The sequence below is a fragment of the Mesoplodon mirus genome (assembly GCF_964341445.2).
Source record: "Mesoplodon mirus genome assembly, chromosome: 14".
In the NCBI taxonomy this organism is placed as follows: Eukaryota; Metazoa; Chordata; class Mammalia; order Artiodactyla; family Ziphiidae; genus Mesoplodon; species Mesoplodon mirus.
In genome coordinates, this window is record NC_138990.1 from 46,302,086 (window position 1) to 46,324,488 (window position 22,403).

At 45.3% G+C, this 22,403-nt stretch overlaps 1 protein-coding gene and 1 pseudogene across 4 annotated transcripts in view; one reads left to right on the forward strand and one right to left on the reverse strand.

Moving 5' to 3' along the window:
- MRPL33 (mitochondrial ribosomal protein L33) overlaps nt 1-22,403 on the forward strand; it is a 61,101-nt gene that overhangs the window by 12,870 nt on the left and 25,828 nt on the right. The window contains exons 3-9 of one of the 3 annotated variants that reach the window (XM_082643291.1): nt 186-260; nt 6,292-6,368; nt 9,766-9,971; nt 10,614-10,738; nt 17,947-18,031; nt 19,206-19,362; nt 20,247-20,265. In XM_082643291.1, the coding sequence (XP_082499417.1) occupies nt 19,341-19,362; nt 20,247-20,265 (41 nt within the window). In that variant the 5' untranslated portion in view covers nt 186-260; nt 6,292-6,368; nt 9,766-9,971; ... (1 more) ...; nt 17,947-18,031; nt 19,206-19,340. Of the gene's footprint in view, nt 1-185; nt 261-6,291; nt 6,369-9,765; nt 9,972-10,613; nt 10,739-17,946; nt 18,032-18,958; nt 19,382-20,246; nt 20,266-22,403 lie in introns of those variants that run through there. The other 2 variants (XR_014295964.1, XM_082643292.1) reach the window with 2 other exon arrangements.
- On the reverse strand, nt 16,967-17,399 carry LOC309815634 (cAMP-regulated phosphoprotein 19-like; annotated as a pseudogene). Its single transcript has one exon. The product of its transcript is annotated as a cAMP-regulated phosphoprotein 19-like (transcript).

Consider the following 22,403-nt stretch of genomic DNA (forward strand, 5'->3'; position numbering starts at 1 on the left):
GGGGGATGGGGTGTGGGGTGTGGGAGAGACTCAGGAGGAGGGTGGGAGGTCAGTGGACACAGAAAGCACCAGGTTCCCAGAGGCTGGCACTTCACATCTTGGAGTCAGATATGGGGAGAGAGGGACAGACAGCAATCACAGGCAGTTTGCCTAATCACTGAGTGTTTGTTATTTCATCTTCAAAGGAGGCACCTGGGAGAGCCAACCTCTCAGGACCCTTCCAGCTCCAGAACTCTCCATACCTCAGCCAGGTCAGTGAGGTAAGGCGCCACCTCCCCAGGTGTAGGTCTCCACAGACCTTTCTCCGGGATTGCATCAGCGCTCATTCTTCCACCTCCAAGGGCGCCTACACCTCCCTCCTCCCCTCCCAAAACTTCTTAGGTTGAGATAACACGCTTTTGTTCTCTTGCTGACTCCACACCCATGGGGAGAGGGAATGAGGAAACCTTCGGGAAAGTTCGGCCTGTCTGATGAGGGTAAGAGGTAGGAGACTGCCCCATTACTCCACACGCCTTCCAGGTTCCCGAGGGCCCCCGCCCAATTCAGGAGGCATTTCTGGGCTTGGCTTCCTGGCAGGCGAGGCTCATAGGCACTGGGGGTGCTCAGGAGGGTGGTGAAGGCCCTTGGCTCATAAATCCTCATCTTGGGGATTCATTAGGGATTTTTTCCCAAGGACTCCACCAAGGAGGAGGTGGGTGTCTTCTAATGGCTTCTCATCAGACTCATGATCAGGTCCAAACTTCTCAGCCTGGCATCCTGGATTCTGCAGAATCTTGCCTTGGCCTTCCTTGCCAACCCCTTCTTCTGCTGTTCTTCCCAGACCCACTGAGCTGTAGCTACATAGAACTACACTATTCCCCTGGACATGTTATACCTGTTCATGCCTCTGTGGCTACTTTGCATATTTGTTTCCTCTGTCTGGAGTGCCCACTGCCACTTCTTTTCTTAAAGAACTCCTATTCATCCTTCAAGAGCCTACTCAAAAGTCATCTGCCTCTTCAAAGCCTTACTTGACTCCTCAGGGTTGGTTGCTCTGTGCTCCAAGGCATAGGGTTCCTTCCCTGGCTCACCACCCAGTAGGGTAATTATTAGGATTTGCATGTTTAAATTCCTTCTAGTTGCTCCTCTAGGGCAGAGACTGTGTCATTCACCTTTGTAAACCAGTGCTGGGCCCTAATAATTCCTCAGGCAATATTTGTGTAAGAATGAACACCATTTCTGCTGGATTTGTGGTATTTCTGAGTAGTATTAAGAGAATGCTTCAGTTACCATGGACATTTCCTGGCCCACAGCACTATGTCTCCAGACAAGGGTTGTATATCTGTGAGTCTACATAGTCACACAGCATCAGTATGGTACTCCTCAGATAGTTTTACATGTGTTTTATTTATTTTACACATTTACCTGATGGGTGGTTATAACAGTTACCATCATAAGATGAAGAGACTGAGATGCCAAGAGATTAAGCAACATCATGTTCAATGTTATAGTACATGCATGGCAAATCTGGAACTTGAACCCAGGTATTCTTGCTGCAAGAGCCACGAGATCTCTGCCTACACCAGAGATTCTCAATAATGAGTCTTTGAATCAGCAGATCAGCCTCACCTGGGAACTTGTTAGACATGCAAATTATTGGGCCCACCCCAGACCTACTGAATCAGAAACTTCTAGGGTGGGCTCAGCAATGCCTGTTTTGACCACCTGCAGGTGATTCTGTTGCATGCTCAAGTCCAAGAACCCAGGCCTACATTATCATAGCTACTCCAGTGGCTGCGCAGAGCCAGAGGAAGGCGCTCCAAGGCAAACCTTTATCCCTGAATAGTCATGGCAGCTGGAATGGAAACCTAGCCCCAGGTAGAAGGGAAGAAAACCCGTGGACTGGGAGTTAGGAGCCAGAGTTCTAGTCTCACCGTTCTGCAATTATTGATGGTGATTTTGAGCACCTCTCCAGGCCTCAGTTTTCTCATCTGTAAAATGAGGATGTTGACGAAATGATCTCATCTCTAATTTCCCTTTATGCTGTGTTATTCAACTCTCCTTTGGAATGTGTTGTCCATGCCAGGAGTGGAATGAAGACGGGGTATGAGTGCTCATTTTACATGAATTTTTCCCATACTTGGAAATTGATCATTTCCAAATTCCAAATCCTTGGACGAGCTATCCTCTACCATCTTCTTCCTTAAGGGCAGGAAGTGGGAGCAAACATTTGAGTTGACTCATGAAACTTTATTAGGCAAAAAATAGAAAACCGTTTGATGACACTGCTTTGGACCCCCTTCTGTTGCCTGAGGCTCCTCCCCCGGGCCTTTTCCCTGATTCCTCTCCTATCTCCTGCTTCCCCACTGTGACTATGCCAGACCCTCTTGCTCACAGGACCATCTCCCTGTCCTCCCTGTGAGCTCACGTGCGTTCCCTGCCCCTCGACATGGGGCTGCCCAATTCACAGGCCTTGCTTACTCACCATCCTTCTGAGGAAGGGGGAGGGATGATGTGTCAGGGTGACTTCCTAGGTGCACCAGGGGCTCAGTGGCCGAATGAGGGAGCCCATGGACACCATGAAGCCCTATCCTACTGTTTTCATGTGGACCTGAGGGCTCTCCCAGGAGTGTACCTACTAGTGGGTGGGGCTATGCCTCCTGCGTACCTGGTGGGGCCCAGCATTTAACTGGCAGCTGGATAACCTCCTGTGTACAGCAGGCTGAAAAGAAGGAAGAATGCCTCCTGCCCCTTTGAGATGATGATGGAGATTCAAGACAAGCAATTGCATTGTAAAAGTAGAGCCCTGAATCAGAAAGGTGGGTTGAAGAATTTTAATCACTCAGGACCTGGGTGTCAGCAGGAGAACATGGCTGAGTGCTCAAGTCCTGAGAGGCTGTGAGAATGTGGGTAGTTCTAGAAGTCAGTCAAGGGAGATATCGCCTTCAGGAAAACCACACGTGCCAGATAAACAGCCAGAGTATCTGTCAAATCAGCATCATCCTCAGAGAGAGACTTTCAGCATGAGGTTTCCAGAGTCCAGGAAAAGCCTGAAAAGTGCAGGACATCACATGTTGCTGGCAGCCCTTGTGTTAAAAGCCAAAGAAGGTGGTTCTTAAACAAGGTCCCAGGAAGAGCAGGAGTCAATGCTGATTCTTCATCAGCTTAAACTCAGTGAGGCTGCACGTGTCAGCTGCAAGTGACCCAGGGAAGCTGGATGCCTCTTGGACTGAGCATCGGTGGAACTACACGTTAATAAAGAATATGTGTATATTCCAAACTCATCAAATTGTGTACATTAAATATCTTCAGCTTTTTGTATGTCAATCATACCTCAATAAAATGCTTAAAAAAAAAGAATATGTACGTGGATTTGTGTGTAGCTATAGCTTCTAATATACCCTTTAAATCAACATACATTGTTAGTGGTTATTGATTTCAACCCAGTACCCTGGATTCCCATGTTAACACCTTTGGTTGATGACTGCTCTCTTTGTCCATCCTGAGCCCCCCACAGTGGGCCTGGTAGTTGAGTTTAACCTGGAACCTGATGACCTGCCTCAGTGGCCCTGGGACTTCCCAGGATCCAGGGGGCTTGAAGGCCTGGGGAAGAGCCAGGCATCAGTGAAGCTTTCTGGCACTGCTCCAGGCTGAGTCCCTCCCCTCTCCCATCTCCCCAGTCTGCTCCTGTCCCAGCTCAGCCTGAAATTGGCCTGCTCTCCTGGAAGACTTCGATTAAAGGAGTCTTCTGCATATGTTCAGAATGGATTTCAACCTCACTCCTTAGAGTCTCCTGAACATCCTACTCTCCAGCTCATGTGACTTCACAGACGGCAGGGCACTCATTTCCGGTGTTGTCTTCCATTCAAAGAGTGGACAAGTCCAAACACTTTTGTCCTTTGTTGCCGAGGTTGTGCAGGAGAGAGGAGATGTGAGCTATAGTCTGAACAAGCTGATGCAATCCAGCTGTGGGCTCTTTGGCAAGTCATTTCGCTTCTCTGGGCCTCAATTTTATCATCTGTAAAATGGGAATGCTGTTTCAGATGCCCTCTGAAGTCCTCCAGCCCTAACATTCTGAGATTCTGGAGCCCGCTTTGGCCAAAAGAGGAGGCTCAGAGGTCCTGTCCGTCACCCCACAATGCCCAGGTGGAGGTAGAAAGGGATGCGTGCAGTGTCAGGACAGCAGGGAGGACTCTGGGCCCAATGAGTGCTTTCCCTTCATGGACTTGGATTAGAGGAGTGCCTGTTGGGTGGGGCCTGGCTGGAAGGAGTGAGACAGTCTCCCCCAGACCTCCCCCTGCCTGAGTGGTTGCCTCACAGGCTGTTACGTAGCTCTCCTTACCACTTTCCAGGGTGGGGCAGGGAAGGGCTGCTAGGGAGCAGCTGATGCAATAGGCAGGCACAAGCCTGTATTCTTCGAAGACTAAGCAAAAGTTGGCTGGGCTGGGCCGGGCCAACCTGGGCTGCAGTTGCAAGGCCCTGCTCTTTGCAGAGCTTCAGCTTCCTCTTCTCTCCTTATAGCTGAAATGGGGTTCACTGACTGGTCATCAGAGCCAGTAATTGATACTTTGTCCATTTACTCCTGGTGCTCTTTAACCTGTAGCTGAAGGGAATATCCTTGAGCGCTAAGAATGTGGACATGCATGAGTATATACACACACCACACACATACCACGCCCCCGCCACACACAGTGGGGTCATCCAGAGGTAAGATAGTTGTTTTGAGAATCTGCTCCCACCAGACCATGCTTCCCACGAGCTCTTCCAGGAGGAAGTGGATCCAGTCAGAAGGATCAGAGAGTGTCAGAAGGTCTGGAAATTTCCTCTGTATAGCCAAAGCCTCAAAACATGCCCTTGGGAATGCCATTTCTATTCAAGGACCCATCTATCAAATATAAATGAAACTTTGGGCTACTTTTCATATCCCAGGGACCTGGACGCCCAGAACACAATAACTCTTATAATCTTTTAAGTTAAAAAAAAAAATAGAGTCTGAGAGGGAAAAAAGAGAAGGTGCATCAAGTCTCTGACAAAGGAAAATTGCTAAATATTGCACTCAAACTAGCTTGATGATGAGCAACTGTACATCCATCATAAATTGCAAAGAACTTTGTCTGACTAAACCTATGTTTCAAAGCTCTACATTCCCTGCAAAAGGCTCAAGAAGGAAAGTCAAAGTACAATTAGGCCCTACGTCACTCATAATCATCATGATTTACTTTGTACTTACTATGTTCCAGGTCCTGTGCTAAATGATTTACATGAATTTTCACATTTCATTCTCACGAAAACCCTATGAGGGAGTCTCTTATAATCCCCATTTTACAGATGCAGAAACCGAGGCACAGAAGTTTAAGTAACTTGCCCAAGGACAGAGGGCTAGTAAGTGGTAAAGCCAAGGTGTTAACCTGGTTCTCCTGAGTCTGGAGCCTAGGCTCATAACCATTTGAAAAACCCACATTTACAAATAGAGAGTTCAAGAGGGATAGAATCCTTCAAATCACAAAAGGATTCATCAGAATGTTCTCTACACCCCAAATTCCTCTATAGCTTCAGTCAATAAAATCCATAATTTTATTTTCTGGAGTGTATGTCCAAATTTTAAGGAACATAGTTTTTTAACATAACAGAGAGACTTTTGTTCTTTAGGAAGGGTCACTCCTAGAACGTTCATCAAATCAGTTCATTCTGTTAATAGTTAACAACTGACTTACTGTCTTATTGGTACTGAATACATTTAGAAAGGAGGTTTGGGCAAGGTAGTTTAAGTATGAATTTTATAATTATACGTTTGTATATATTCACACATAATCAAATTTAATCAAATGGACAGCCTGAAAGAGTGAAATTGTAGTGTTTTCATCCCGGTGCGGGAGTTGGGGGCTTTTTCTTGAATTGGCCGTCAGCTTGATTTATAGATGTTTTATCTCATTAACCTTAATGTCCTGGAGCTAATTAGTAACTCTGGAACCTGCAAAACACACTAGAAGCAGTCCCGTAGCTCTTTAACTTCACCGTGCGCCAGATTAAGCTGGACCCAACTATTCCCAATCACAGAAGACATCTTTTGAAAGGCTTTGCCTCCTTCATTTGGAATGGCTTACTGGAATGAAAATCAAGCTTGATGTGGATCCTGATTTTCCTTTTGGCCGCACACCATGTTACATCAAAACAGTCCGAATCCTTCAAAAGCTCTTGCTTCACAGAGAGACAGGCATATGCACATTGCAGTAATTGCCCCTGTTTGGGTAAAGTCGTCCCAAGACCCTGTGGAGGGTCCAGAGGATCTCACTGCCTGTGTTCTGCCTGCAGGTGAGCATCAGGGCAACACGTTGGGACCCAGCCCTGTTCAGGAGGCTGCTGTCTTGAGGATGGAGAATGTCTCTCAGGTACCAACAGTGCTATGGGCATCCTTTTCCTTCCCTTTTCCTCTTCTTACTTCTGGGACCAAGACACTGAGGCAGAGGTTGTTAGAGCCTTTCTTCGCTTCTAGCTTTCTGTGGGAGGATTCTGAGCTGCTTGCCTTCCCCGACCCTCCCCCACGTGCCCCCCGCCCCCCCCGCCCCCATTTCTTATGGCTGAATTAGATGGTGGCTAGGATTCAAGGATGATAGACATCAAAGAGGCTAAATTAATCTACATAAGAAAAAGGGGGAAGCTACTCTCTGGAGAGAGAATGGGCTGGGTATGCTGTTGAGTGGGACATTGGGTGAGAAAAATGACCATTTTTTCAAGAAATTTCTCAAAGATTTACATGATTTTTAAGGCATTTGGAGTTTAACTTTTCTTTTGAATGGAACTTCATAAGGGAGAAAGAAGGCTCAGTTTGTTTGTTTTTTTGTTTTGCTTTGTTTTTTTTTTGGCCACAGGCAGCTTGTGGGATCTTCCTTCCCCAGCCAGGGACTGAACCTGGCAGTCCCTGGTTGGGCAGTGAAAGCGTGGCGTCCTAACCATTGGACTGCCAGGGAATTCCCTTTTTTTTTTTTTTAAGAAGGCTCATTTTATTCAAGTTACATGTCAAATAATTTTCTGAGAAAGGAAAGCGATTTGGGTAGAAAAATTCAAGCTGATGACTTGCAATGAGGTTTTTTGAATTTGCACGGTCCTTGAACAGGACTGTGAAGTGTAGGAGTAGTAGAGAGCGGCCTGTGATGAAATATTATCAGGGGCGGATCCTTGGATTTGTGGGTGAAGCTGAGGTTTCCTTTGGGGTGATTTCACATGACCAGACTCCAATGCTGGAATAGGTGATACAAAACTTTAATCTTTTTCCTTGGTTTAGTTTGAAAATGGACTAGATTGTTAACATACAGACACATTTTTTTGTGGGGACTTGCTCCTTAAGTGCCAAACTGATGTTCTAATGCCGCTTCACATGTCTCCCGGCTGAGTGACTCAGCCCTGGCCTCATGAACCCTCCACAGGCTCTCCCTCCCTCAGGGGTGCAGGTGTGTCCCCACCTGGGTCAGAGGCCAGGAAACTAACCACAATATCCTGGCTAGAGACATAGGCTTCTGCCTTGGAGGCAAAACAGGGTGAAACACAGGCAGGCAGGATCCCAAACCACAGAAGCTCAAGTTAGGTCATCTTTGTGAACATGACAATTCACTGTCTCTCTTGGTCAACAAAAAGAAACACAGACCCATTCAAAAATGGTTCTAAAAGACTGAGAATATGCATAACTATGGCAGCTTGACATTGAATGCTGTTCCAAAGCAACTGAGAAAGTTAATTAGCCTTTCTTTTCACAGGCCAAGAAAGGTGCAATGATACATTCACACCCGTCTGTAGCAGGACAGTCAAGTACAGGAGTTTAAATCACTTTTCTGGCAGGCAGTGAGTACAGTGTTTGAGTTCATGTTCCCTCCTCACATGCACCTAGCAACTTGGGGGACTGCATGCTGGGCAGGAACCATCCTTCTGGGACATATTGCAGACATTCACAGGATTGTCCCTCTGTGGGACCTGCCTCTCTGGGACAGTTAGAAATTACATTGAGGATCAGGTTAGGGGGGAGGAAGCCATGATGGAAAATTATTGTTCCTTTGAAAGTAGTTATTCATGGAAACTTTGCTATGACTGGTATGGCCATTACCGTGGTCATATCATTTTACTTATACGTGGACCCCAGTCCAAGGCGGAGGTAGATAAGCCCTTGGGAATGCACAATTACTACTTGGTTCGGAGGTAGATAAGCCCTTGGGAATGCACAATTACTACTTGGTTCCCTTGTAGGAATTAAGCAAATGAAATTGATGATAAAAATGCACCTGCTTTAGAAGGCATTCTCTCATGTTCACAGTATATTTAAAATAATCATTAGGAAAAAGGGCCTGGTGTTTTGAAGAGTCTGTCAGAAATCTTCAGCCCAATTTGTTCGTAGGACAGGAGGAGAATGGATTTACTTCAGTTGAAATCTTAACTTCTATTGTCAGGATTATGCAGAAAGTCTGGATAATGCTACACGTAGGAAAAACAAAGAGGAACACTTTCTCTTCTAGACTGGCACTCCTGAAGACTAGGAATAAAATCACTTCAACTATGAATTACTGATCTGTTCCTCTAAGGCAAGTTAATAACGAACACTGTTTATCCTTTGGAGGATTTAATATTTCCCCAACCCACAAGAGCCATACTGGTTGCCTATGATCCTGGGCTAGGTCTTACTGACATCTGTTTTTTTTTTTTAATTAATTAATTTATTTTTGGCTGCATTGGGTCTTTGTTGCTGTGCGTGGGCTTTCTCTAGTTGCGGTGAGCGGGGGCTACTCTTCGTTGCGGTGCTCGGGCTTCTCATTGCAGTGGCTTCTCTTGTGTGCAGAGCACAGGCTCTAGGTGCACGGGCTTCAGTAGTTGTGGCACGCGGGCTCAGTAGTTGTGGCTCGTGGGCTCTAGAGCACAGGCTCAGTAGTTGCGGCACATGGGCTTAGTTGTTCTGTGGCATGTGGGATCTTCCCAGACCAGGGCTTGAACCTGTGTTCCCTGCATTGGCAAGTGGATTCTTAACCACTGTGCCACCAGGGAAGCCCCTGACATCTGTTTTAAACCGAGGAAAGAGGGGAGTATTAGAATTGATGCTGACTGTATTAAATTCTACCCCTTATGTATATGCTTGAGGCAGCTTCATGGAATCCCTCCTCCAGACCAGATGAGTTATTTCTGGAGCTGGGGCTCCTTTGGCCACCCATACCCCACTGGTTGGTTCAGCCCCTGCTTCTTGTAGCAGACCTACTTGAGAACACCTGTGTATTTATTGGCTACATTTCCATATAGCCTTTTAATCTTCACAGATGAGACAATTTAATACACTCCTACCTCACATGACCATGGGTTCTACTCTGGGCCAGCATCAGGACCAATCCTGTCCTGGGCAGAGGGCTAGAAAGACCTTGATCCCAGAAGTTGGTGTCTAGTCATGATGGTTACTGGCCCCACTCTAGCCTCATACCCTGGCCCTAGAAACTGGACTCTTACCTCATCCATTCACTTGACAAATATTTATTGAGCACCTACTATGTGCCAGGCCCACACATATGGCAGTAACTAAAACAGAATAAAATACTCACCTTTCTCTAACTTATACTCTGTTTTAAGGAACCGAGTCTTGTCTTACCATTCCCAAGTTTCAACCTTGGTTCCCTGATCAGGAAGTCACTTCTAGAACAATCTTTCTCAAACTTCAATATGCATACGAATCACTTGGAGCTGCAGATTCTGATTCAGTGGGTCTAGGGTGGGGCCTGAGATTCTGAATTACTAACAAGCTCCCAAATGTTACTGCTGCAGCTGCTGGGGATGTTGCCTGGATTACGCTTTGAGTGGCAAGGATGTACAGCCAAGTAGCACCATCGGTGAGTCTGTTAGAAACACAGAATCTCGGGCCTCACTTCAGACCTTCCGGCTGAGAATCTGCCCCTTGACAAGATCCCCAGGAGTTGAGAAACCATGATCCAGAACAGTGATTCCCAAAGCACAAGCATCAGAAGCACCAGGTGAGAATTATAAACTACCTGGGGACCGCCCCCCCATCCCTCACCGAGTTGTATTATTGGGTGGTGAGCACCCCAGGTGATTCTGATGGATACCAGGTTTGAAGACCTCAAAGAGCATTTTCAGAGGGCACTTTCCTAGGCTCATGGGACCTCACAGTGAAAAAAGCCTTAGAGTTGATCTGACGATAATCATCTGAGATTGCGGGCTCCTCTGAAGTGATTGTCACACAAGTCCCAGGTAAGAAACTGAGGCCAGGGTCCGTGGCTAGTACACGGTGGGGCCGGGCCTTGCTCCAAATTCTCCTTCCACCGCAGCCCCGCCCACCCCAGGACTGCCTCTCCTTGACCACGCCCCCAATCTTCCTCTCCTCCAGCCCCTTACCGCCAAACCTCCACACCCTCACAGCCGCTTTATTTCAACACCCACAGTTGCCATCCTCTCCCCACCCATGTCACCCATCAACCAGACCACACGTTTAACTGGTTGACTTTCCCCAAAGACTGATTCTGCCAGCCCCTCGATAATGTTTTCAGCTCTTTGGGGGAGGTGCAGTGCGTGGGTGGGAAGGGTGTTGCCTGCTGGCCTTCCATCCATCTTTCAGGAAGGCAATTAAGTTTCCTGCTCTTTGTCTTCTGTTTCAGCCCCTCTTTTGCTAAGTGTCCTGCAGCCTTCTGGAATGTATGTGAGCACCTCCGCTCTGCTTACAGCTTCAAGACTTCCTCGTTCTTTCAAACTGGCTACGTTCTCCCCTCCCCTGCCTACACAGGTAGGTGCTACTCACCGTCAAAGTTAAATGGACACACCTGGAACTTATGGTCTAAGGTAGGGGCCTTCTTTCGGAATCCACAGATCCCTAGCCCAATAACGTAAAATCCTGAGTGTACACTAGAATCTCCTAGGGAGTTTAGAAATCCAGTCTGTACTCAGATCAATTAAATGAAAACCTCTGGTGGTGGGAGGCAGGCACCAGTGGTGGACAGCTCTCCCCAGGTGATTCTGATGTGCAGCCAAGGTTGAGAACCACTGGAAAGTCCAGGTAAAATTGTTTCTGGATGGGCATATGTGCATTTGGTGGAAAAGCTGAGCCATAGCCTTTAGCAGGTTCTCAAAGTCTTCAGTGATACTTTTCTCCTTACCTTTCTCCCCCTCAAAAAAGGCGCAGTGACTGGTCTAAGACAACAAACAAGAAGAACTTACCGGTTATTACAGGAACACCAAATACATGTGTTAACTAAATAAACAGGCACTAACATGTAGAGCAGCAAAAGTGCCTGTTGTTACTTCACAAGTGAAGGGGACTCGGGAATGCTGTGCTTGGTGGGATGGGAGAGTCCCTGCCTCTCTCCCAATTAGCCAGGAAGACGGTGTGATTTCAGATGCTGCCACTACAGAGATCTGATCACATCACTTAACTCCCCTGCTGCCCACAGAACCAAGGCCCAACCCCTGACGATAACATCCTGGTTCCTTCCTTCCTGGTTACCTAGCCCCAGGCATCCTTTCTAGTCACTGCGCTCATTTCTTCACACACTCTAGCCCCAGAAGGATGCTCACTGCTCATTTTTTTCGACACCTCTCTGCCTTTGCTTCTATTCTTCTCCTGGTTCCTCCCACTTTCCCTGTCTCAAGTAGACATGGGAGGGGAAGTAGGATTGAAGAGACGGAGAATGGCTGGAGCAGGGTTCCCTGGTACAGAAGGTGCTCAGTTCATATTTGTCAAAGTGAGTGGGGCAGCTGCCTTGTGTTAGGAGCTCCTGCTGGTGGGGGGGGGGTGGGGGTGGTGGGGGGAAATATACAGAGATTCAGAAGCTCTGGCCCTCAGGGGACTTAGATGCCAGCAGGGAGGCAGACCAGTGATCTGGCTGCAGGAAACATAATAGGTGCTCTTAAGGGAATCTGTGGAAGGGAGAAGTGGGGTAGGATGGGGAGTGTAGGGTCAGGAAAGACTTTATCCAAAAAGTAACTGATACTCTTCCAGAAAGGGCAGGCCCCAGTGAAGAGAGATGGGGCTGAATTAGGAGAGCGAGGCCAGACTATGGAAGGCACTGAATGCCAACCCGAGGATGCCCACTGCTCACAGATTGAATCTGGTTGGTGCCCCCAGGTCTTGCCAGCTTTTAGTCTTGCTCCCTCAGGAAGTTTTTGCTGTAATACTAAGCTGTTGAAGCAGAGGACCCAATTTTGAAGCTGTCCCATCTGCCTGGAGGTGTCTGAGCTTGTGAAGGTACCAGCTTTTTGCAGCCTTCTTCAGCAGAGTCTCCCTCCCTCAAATGCCAATGTTCCCAGGCCCCTGGGACACGTCAGGGAGCCAGAATCACCGACACTGTAGACAAGAACGGTGGCTATACTTCCCAAGTATAAGTCAGGCAGGACGTAGGTAGGACAGTGGGCTGGACAATGGGCAGTCAGGGACCTCTTAACACAACAGAGGAGGAGGGGAACAGCCTCCAGATCCTCGGGGTTGAATCCCAGTGCTAAGAGCTGGGAATGTGGTGTTGACCAATGCAACATAGACACCGTGGCTAAAGCCCTGCGAGAGTAGATATTCAATAGATCTGTTCTTTTCCTCCATCTCCTTCCCTGGGTTAAGAATCTAGGTTAAACGGCTGTACCTTCTCCCAGCTGCAGAAAGAGGATGAGTGCCCCTCCCATAAGGACTATACCCTTTCCATTTGGGCTTCCAGGATGATCTAATTGTTCTTCACTTTAGTAAGGCACAGAGGGCTCATTACGTAAATTCAGGCAAACATACACACCCCAGATCATGAATTACATCTGTATGAATAAACATTTTAATTAACACTTACCAACTGCCCACGAAGTGTGAGGTGTAAATAACACGTGGATGGAGGTTGAAGAAATGAGACTAGAAAGCCTCTGCTTCCTTTCTACTCCATTCAAGAATTTCAAGAAACAGTGTACATGCTATCTCTTTTAAAAAGTAATCATAAGTTCTGAAGCCTGAAACAATCAACAATACACAAATACTTACCATTGTTTGCCATTTACATGTAAATATTTATTAATAATTTAACATTTGTTTTTTGGGTTTTTTTTTGCGTTACGCGGGCCTCTCACTGTTGTGGCCTCTCCCATTGGGAGCTGCAGACGCGCAGTCTCAGCGGCCATGACTCACGGGCCCAGCCACTCCGCAGCATGTGGGATCTTCCCAGACCGGGGCACGAACCCGTGTCCCCTGCATCGGCAGGTGGACTCTCAACCACTGCACCACCAGGGAAGCCCTAACATTTGTTTTTTTGTTTGTTTGTTTTGCCTTTGGCTATGCCTCATGGCCTGTGGGATCTTAGTTCCCCCAGCAGGGATTGAACCTGGGCCCTTGGCAGTGAAATTGCGGAGTCCTAACCATTAGACAGCCAGGGAATTCCCAGTAATTTAGCATTTGTATGGTGCCTCTCTTCTCAGATTTATTCATTCATTTATTCAACAGATATTTAATAGAGGCAGCAGGCATTGTTCCAGGCACCAGAATACAGCAGTGAGTGAATAAGACAAAATTCCTGATCTTAAGATGTTTACATTCTGGTGAACAAAGATAGACAATAAGGAAATCAACAAGTACACAACTAATATTAAATGGTGATAAGTGCTGTAGGAAAATATAAAGTGGAGTAAAGAGAATAGGGACTGTGTGTGTGTGTTGCTTTTTTACATAGAGTGGCCTCACTGATTAGGTGACATTTGAGTGACAGGATTTGTTGATGGATTAGATATTGGGTGTAGGAGAAAGAGGTGTCAAGTTGGCTGCCGGGGTTTTTATTTGAGCAACTGGAAAAATGGAGTTGTCACATACTGATTTAGAGGAAGGCTGTGAGGTGCAGCAGAAGTTTGGGAATTTGATTTTGGACCTGTGATGTCAAGTAGGCAGTTAAATACACTAATCTGAAGTTCGGAGGAAAGGTTGGGACTGGAGACATAAATTTGAAAGTCTTCAGCTTGTAGATTTTTAAAAACAAACCAGATGTGACCATCAAGGGAATGAGTGTAGACAGAGATGAGATCCAAGGACTGGATCTGCCTTCATGACCTCATCACCTCCCAAAGGCCCCACTTGCAAACACCATCACACTGGGGATTAGGTTTCAGCATGTGAATTTAGTGTGGGGCTGGTGGGTGGGTGTACACAAACATTCAGTCTATGGCAGAAACTCTGTAACATGGTCCCCAATTGTTTCTGAAGTGTTGTCTCCTGTCTCTGAGGCAGCAGAGGTCTTACGTGGTCTTCTGCTCCAGGCTTTTCCTGCAGCTGCCAAGGGCTCTCTCCTAGCTGCACCAGTCCTCTGCATGGTCAGACAGTGTGAGAAGGGAGTACGTAATGGGAAGTGTGACAAAAGGCTGCAGGGCCTGTGGGTGGGGTTTGAAACCTCAAACTGGAATCCAGGGCAACAGCTCTGGAAGAGAATGTGGCCATTCCATAGTCCAGAGTTTCTGTGACCTGTGGAGTCTAAGATTCTGAGGACATCCCTCAAGAGATGAAGCTTTATTTTACACTGTGAGCTCCGGAGACAGATTTCATTTGAATGAAGATTCTATGGTTTAAAATAAAGCTTGAAGTCCACTAAAATCTAGTCCAGTGGCTGTGCATCAGATTGTGGCTTTTACAAAAAGGAATCAGAGTACCTTGGAGAAATGGCTGATTCCAGGTTTGGGCCAGGGAAAGTACAAGGTTAACCTGAGACAGCTGGTGACAGAAAGCAAGGAAAGAAGTGTGTCAAAAGAACACTGGAGACTTCCCTGGTGACGCAGTGGTTAAGAGTCCTCCTGCCAAGGCAGGGGACGAGGGTTCGAGCCCTGGTCCGGGAAGATCCCACATGCCACGGAGCAGCTAAGCCCGTGCACCACAAATACTGAGCCTGCACTCTAGAGCCCATGAACCACAAGTACTGAGCCCACGTGCCACAACTACTGAAGCCCATGCGCCTAGAGCCTGGGCTGTGCAACCACAATGAAGAGTATGCCCTGCTTGCTGCAGCTAGAGAAAGCCCGCGCGCAGCAATGAAGACCCACCACAGAAAATAATAAATTAATTAATAAATTTATTAAAAAAACAAAACAAGTCATTGGACCAACTTGAAGGGAAGCCTAATGACCTACTTTGGGAAAATTCAAACATCAAAAATAATAATGACCATGTTTGATTATAAAACAATGAATAAAAATCCATTAAAGTGATACTAAAAAGTTAAAGAAAATTACAGAAAGGGGAAAACCTCTTTGTCACCACTGGAAGTGACTCATGCTAAGTTCTTACTCTGAATGTTAGTAATTAAAGAGAAGATAATTAGCATTTACCCTGACTTTTTAGGAGGAACTATAATTCAGCCTCAACTGGTTATAGAAAGCTCTGCTTTTATTTATTTATTTAATTAAAAAAATTTTTTGGTCGTGCTGCACAGGCATGCAAAATGCGGGATCTTAGCTCCCCAACCAGGGATCGAACCAGAATCCCCTGCAGTGGAAGCACAGAGTTTTAACCACTGGACCACCAGGGAAGTCCCTAGAAAACTCTTCTTTACAGAAGAAAACTAGCAAATGAATAAGAAGTGAAATGTTAGAAACATTACCATTGTGTACCCTCAAATGTAATCTCTGAGTCAAAAAAAAAAAGATCATCAATGGATGCTAAAACCATGAGGAAAGGTTCCTGGGGAGCAGGATATTCTCCTATGCCAAAGTACCACCCTACAGAAAACTGCAAAGAGAAGCAAAATCTACTTCTACAGCGGAGAGATCCAGAGATCAGCCAGCCTAGTACTAGCAGTGGGACAACCTGACAGCCTGGACCTCCTGATATGTTGGGATATGAAGCTGAGAGCGTCATGTCCTCTCGTCAAGAGTGTTTAAGTGAAGTCTACTCAAGCCTTTAGATTTGCCTTCCAATGTACAGGAAATGCAGGGGATAGAAGAATAAATAAAATGACCACATAAGAAAACAATCAGACAGGCTCAGTATACGGGACACTCCACAAGAAGCTAGCTCAGTCTCCTTAAAACTTCAGTATCACGAAAAAGAAAAAGTGAGGGGTTTTGTTTTAGATTTGAAAGAGATTAAAGATTTATGACAACTAAAGGTAATGTATGAACCTTGACTGGACATTTTTTGTTTTGCAATTTTATTTTTTTAAATTTTTTGGCCGTGCCACATGGCATGCAGGATCTTAATTCCCCAACCAGGGATTGAACCTGCACCCCCTGCATTGGAAGCATGGAGTCTTAACCACTGGATGGCCAGGGAAGTCCCAGACTGGACACTGTTTTTGAAGAAACCAGCCATAAAAGACAATTTGCCTATGGCTTAGAGATTAGGAAACTATTAATTTGTTTGAGAGGTTGTGCAAAACTACTGTATTTACAAAAATGGCACAAAAGTGAATTCAGTAGTCGATGCACATGCACACTTCATTCACATCTTCAACAACAAAAGGTATTCTAACACTATAAAACTGAATAGGAATACTAGCTTCAACAGCAGCTGTTAAGCACTAGAGTCAGAATGGGCAAATATTGCCCAAGTAAAATTCTATTGTTAAAGCTGAAACAGATTTAAGGCCATTCAAGTTCAAGCACAGGATACAAATCTTTTGAAACCCAATCTATTTGTGTTTGAAATATGTGACCTTTCTTCTAACTTGTGGTCTTGAACTTCTGTTTTACAAAATCCAAAAGGAAAATACAGAGGAAATCCATACAATAGAGGTTATAATTAAATAAGAGTAACATACAAAGCTATAATTAAGATGAATTAAAGAAAGCCAAAACATTAAAATTGTAAAACTTGCTTGTTACTTTTTGGAACCAGCTCTGCACTAGGAGTTAGGTAATATATACAATTATTGTCAAGTAGATTACTTTATGTTGCTCTAACATGTTCTTTTTATCAGTGCATTGTTAAACTAATCAAAACCCCACACATGTATATTCCCTTACATACACACTCCACTACCTGCAAAGCCACAGTTCTCAAATGACTTAGTGAGTGAAAGGAAATAAAAAGCAGAGAAGTAACATATTAAGGAGAAATAATGGGAATTAGAAGATTCATGCAGTTCAGCTCTTTTAATTAGCCAGCCAGCTTGCTAGCAACAAGAGATGGTTTCCATTGAGGAAGGTCCTGCGGAGTGGGAATGTGGTCACCAGTGACCTCTGTCTGATCCGGGGCTGCAGTAGGAAGTTGCTTGTTCTTCATTTTTGCTTTAGCCATGTTGTAATCCCCAGAATCAAAATATTTTTGCCCTTTCTGCAATCTTTCCTTAAAAAATCGGAACCTCCAGGCTTTTGTCCCAGATGAGGGTATCTTGCTTTTAATTTTGCTTCTTCAGCTTTCTCTGCACTAGTCACTTTGTCTTCCATTTCCTTCTGCTCCTCCGCAGAGGCTGGAAGTCCTCGGGGACTTCTGCGAACATACTGCTCCCTCTTACCCAGCTTCTCCCCCAAACTATTAATTTTTTAAGGAATAAAAACACTATTGTAGTTATAATGATCTTATTCTTGAGAGATACGTACTTAAATATTTAGGAGTGAAAGTTTATGTCTCCAATTTGCATTTACACAGCTTAGCCAAAAACCCTAACCATATATATATGCATATACATATGCATATTTAAAAAATTCCATATACATCAATATACATAGCAGAATCTTAACATTTGTTGAATTGGGTATATAGTTTGTTCATTATACTATCCTTTCTACTTTTTGATATATTCGAAATGCTTCTTCATAGAAAATTGGGGAGGGGGAAGAAATACTGTACAGACTCTGGGCCTCTCCTCTGGCATCCAGGTCTTTTAAAGGACCCTAGATGACTGATATACCTTCAGGAATGAGAATCACTGATCCAGTGCCCACACTGAGCCTGAAACTGAGGTCTGAAGAGTTGAAATGACTTTCTAAGGGACAGAACAAAGACTAGAATTCACGTTCCTTGGCTCCCAGTCCTGTGTTCCTTTCTTATAGATCCCCAAAAGGAATTTCCTAAATAAGAAACCTTACCTTCTTGAACACCTGAAGCTCTTGTTTGTCAGCAGCTGAACCGCACAAGGTAAGGAAGGGTTTGGGCACCTAGATGGTGCTCAGTTGCTGGAATTAAGTTATGGGGAAAACAAAAAACATTAGAGGTACTAAGCGCAAGGACAGTCCTAATTTTAAAAATTGTGTTGTATTGTATTGGAGAGCTACATTTTCTCTTTTTAATAATTTTATTACTTGCAGTGAGGATGATCCATGAGAATAAATCTTTCACATGTTTGTAAAATTTAATATACAGGTAAAATCACAGATTAGAAAAAAATCCTTAAGTCCTGCTTATTGGGAAATGAGGTTTCGGCTGAAGTACCTGGTGTTGAAGGAGCCCAGGTTCCTTGCGGAGAGGTGAAGATTGAAGATGACTTAGTGGTTAGGTCCCAGTGTCTAGAGGGAAAGGCATGAGTCTTTGCACTCAGACAAAATCTGGGTTCAAATTCTGACTCTGCCGTTTACTAGTTTTGTGACATTAAGCAAGTTATGTCAGCGCTCCCAATCTCAGCTATTCGGTCCCTATTGCCACGCAGGTGCTTAGATACAGCAGTTAACAAGATGCACAGGGCCCTGCCCTCCTAGAAATCCAACATTTAATTAAGGAATAGGGATATTCAGGTGGAGTTCTCTATTCTGGAAGGACTGAGAGTAGATGTTAACTAGGTGGAGATGGAGATGGGCCAGAGGAGGCAAAAAAAGGCAACAAATTTAAGGAAATAACGCGGGAGTCCGGTAGCCTGAAGCGGCTGAGGAACATAGGGAGTTCCTGTGGCTTTAATGTAGGCGGCTGCGATTATTTATGAAACATGTATGGAAAGCACCTAACTCTGACCCAGAAGTAGGTGCGAACCCCGAGCTATAACAAAGTCCCTCTCCAAAAGGGGAGGGGACTCCACACACTCCAGCACCGCAAAAGAGACACCTGGAGTGTAAAGAACACAGGATAGGGCTTCCCTGGTGGCGCAGTGGTTGAGAGTCCGCCTGCTGATGCAGGGGACACGGGTTCGTGCCCCGGTCCGGGAGGATCCCACGTGCCGCGGAGCGGCTGGGCCCGTGAGCCATGGCCGCTGAGCCTGCGCGTCCGGAGCCTGTGCTCCGCAACGGGAGAGGCCACAGCAACGAGAGGCCCGCGTACCGCAAAAAAAAAAAAAAAAAAAACACACAGGAAAGAGGCAGGTTCAGCCCTGAAATTTACACAGGGGGCGTGGCTTCGGCGCACTCCCGGCATCCTCTTCCGGATCGGAACATCCTCTTCCGGAACAGGCCTGTGCCCCGGAAGCAGTTATTTGTTGAGGGAATTTCGACCTGTTTCCGAGGCTGCGGCTGCTGTCACCATGTTCCTGTCCGCGGTCACCTGTAAGTGGGGCTGGAGGCGGTGGCAGGGCCTGCAGCGGGGGCGGGAGGCCGTGACAGGCGGGCCTGCAGCGGGGGCGGGAGGCCGTGACAGGCGGGCCCCGGGACGTTGCGGGTTGGGGTGCGCGCGCCTGTCGGGAAGCTGCCGCTGCGGCTTCCCAGGCCTTCAGGACTACAGCGCCCGGCATGCCCCGCGCCGCGCTCACTGCGGGGCTAGTGGGTCTCGGGGGTCTGCGGCGCTGGTTCTGGATCAGTTGCGGTTCGTTCGGACTGTAGAGTCAGCCCGTCAGGAGTGGGGCGCTTTCCCCCGCCCTCTGTAGCGGTGTGTTAGCAGAATCTCCGGACGTGCTAACTGGGGAAAACCTCTAGTTCAGTCGTTTAGAACTCTAAAGATGAGAAGCAGTGATTGACTCTAGGTCATACAGCTGGGCTGGGAAAGAAGCCCTCTGGCTCCCAAGACACTGTTCTTCCATGCACCAGGCTGACTTCCCGGTTAGAGTTAGTTTCACTTCTCCACCTGATGTGATGGTTGTTGGAGTTTGCACAGGTTAACTTATCAAACAAGACGCTTGTTCTAGTGCAAGTGTTTGCACCTGAGAAGAGGAGCAAGTGGAGCAGATCTTAGTTTAGGAAGATTTAAAAGGTAACCAGTCCAACTGAAAAGACTGCATAGCATTACATCCAGAACTGTGGTGGTCTGATTGGATTTTTTAAAACCTGTAAAATCCTAACGGGATCCCTAATAGCTAGGGAGTAGTTACTTGAGTGACAATTTATGGCCTACTTCATGATTTAAATAATTTTGATTATCCTGACATTATATGAGCTTTGCATAAGCAAGATAATAAATCGTTATTTTTCTTTTTTCTTTCCTCTCTACAAAAAAGTTGCCAAGACCAAGTCAAAGTAAGTAAAAGTTTTTCTCTTTTTAAACTTCACCTGTTTATGTTAGATTCATTAGTCCCACTGCTGCCAATCAATCCTTATGTTTTTTTTTTAATTTTTCTCTATTTTTATTTTATTTTTATTTTTTTATTTTATTAGTTTCTGCTTTATAACAAAGTGAATCAGTCATACATATACATCTGTTCCCACATCCCTTCCCTCATGCATCTCCCAATCCTTATGTTAAATTAAGCATTTGGCTTCAATTTTCTAGAAGTTGATTTGAGGATTAGTTACTTGATGAATTATTTTGGCCCTATGAACGATTTCAAAAAATATTTTCCCTCTTTCCCAACTGACCTACTTAAGGGAACATTCAAATAATTTACTAAAAGTTGCTCTTGGGCTTCTCTGGTGGCGCAGTGGTTGAGAATCTGCCTGCTAATGCAGGGGACACGGGTTTGAGCCCTGGTCTGGGAGGGTCCCACATGCCGCGGAGCAACTAAGCCCGTGAGCCACAACTACTGAGCCTGCGCGTCTGGAGCCTGTGCTCCGCAACAAGAGAGGCCGCGATAGTGAGAGGCCCACGCACCGCGATGAAGAGTGGCCCCCGCTTTCCACAACTAGAGAAAGCCCTCGCACAGAAACGAAGACCCAACACAGCAAAAAAAAAAGTTGCTCTTGCTGTCTTGTTCCTAAAGAAATCATCAGGGTCCCCGTGCTCTCTTTGGACTACCACTGCAATTCTGTTTCCTCAAATTGAGGACCAAGGGACGTTTGTCTGGAGCCCACTACAGGAATCTAGCAGAACAAGCTGTGATTTGATTAATCGACAGAGCCTGTTTTATTGAGTTTTGTAATCCTTTGCCTTCATGGTATAAGCATTTCAAAAATAGCAAAGGCTAAAGATTTCATGCTGTACCAGAGAGACTATAATTACCAAACTGGTATTTCAAAATAAATTTTGTAGAAAATAACCGAAGTAAGATTTTCTGTGTTAAAAATAGAAAAATTCTAAAGCAGCCTTTGTTTACAACCCAAGACACATCACAAATCCTTAAAACTAGGTTTTTTGGATTAAAGTTAATGAAACACATGTATGTTCGTGTTTTACCCTCAATATTTTTTATTGATTAATATAGCTTTTCCCACAATCCAGTTATTTATTTCCCACCTTCAGGTTCTGTAGGAATCTCCCATGCCTTCAGTTTCTTTAGAGATGCTCCCTGCCTGTCATGTTCTTTGAATCCTTGTGCCATTTGTCATATATGTCTTGCCTTACAGACCTTGTGTACACAACTTACCTTCCATACTATTACTGTTAGTTCTCCAAGGTGCAGATGTGGACTTACAGGGCTTTGCATTTCCTATAGTGCTTTCCACAGAGTAAGCACTTAATATTTGTTGAATCTTTTTGGATGAATGACTAATTATTGTCTATCTTAATCAACAGATATTATATCCCTCTTAGTATGAGGCACTGTGCTGTACATTGAAAGGGACATAAAGATGTGTAATATATCTTAGATATATTGTATATTTGAATGCTTCAGATTCTTTTTTGGAATTAGATGAGAAATCAAATAGCATGATCTACATAGGGAGATAAGACATGTGCAAGAGTAACAAATAGTATGAGGTATTAAAAGGTCCAGTGTGGCAAAACATGAACTTTAATGCTTTGGGTGACTAGAACTTAAACAACTTAAACAAAATATGAAGGGGAACAAGGTTTTGCACATTGTCAATGTAAAAGTTCCAATACCTTTATTCTGTCCTTTCCTGATTTTACTCTTATTACTCATCCATGGAAGATAGGGCTCTTCTGAGACAGCCATCTTCCTGACTGGCCAGCTAGGGTTACCAGTACTTGCATATTTTTCCCACTCCTGACTTCTGCTCTTTCTAAAAGGTGGGTGTCTGAGTCTGTTCCCACAGTGTGGTTTGATTGTTCTTGTTGCTTTGGTTAGGTCATTACCAAGGCACCCTGTGTAATGGAACAAACCTTGGGAATCAGAACCATTCAAGCTGTGATTTATGGAAAAATAGGCTGTCTTAGAACTGAATTTAAGGCTTAAGTGATGTCTCACAAGTAATATTGCTGTATAGGGTTCTCAAAATGTGCCATCCCCCCATGACTGATTTTATTCTGTTTCCTC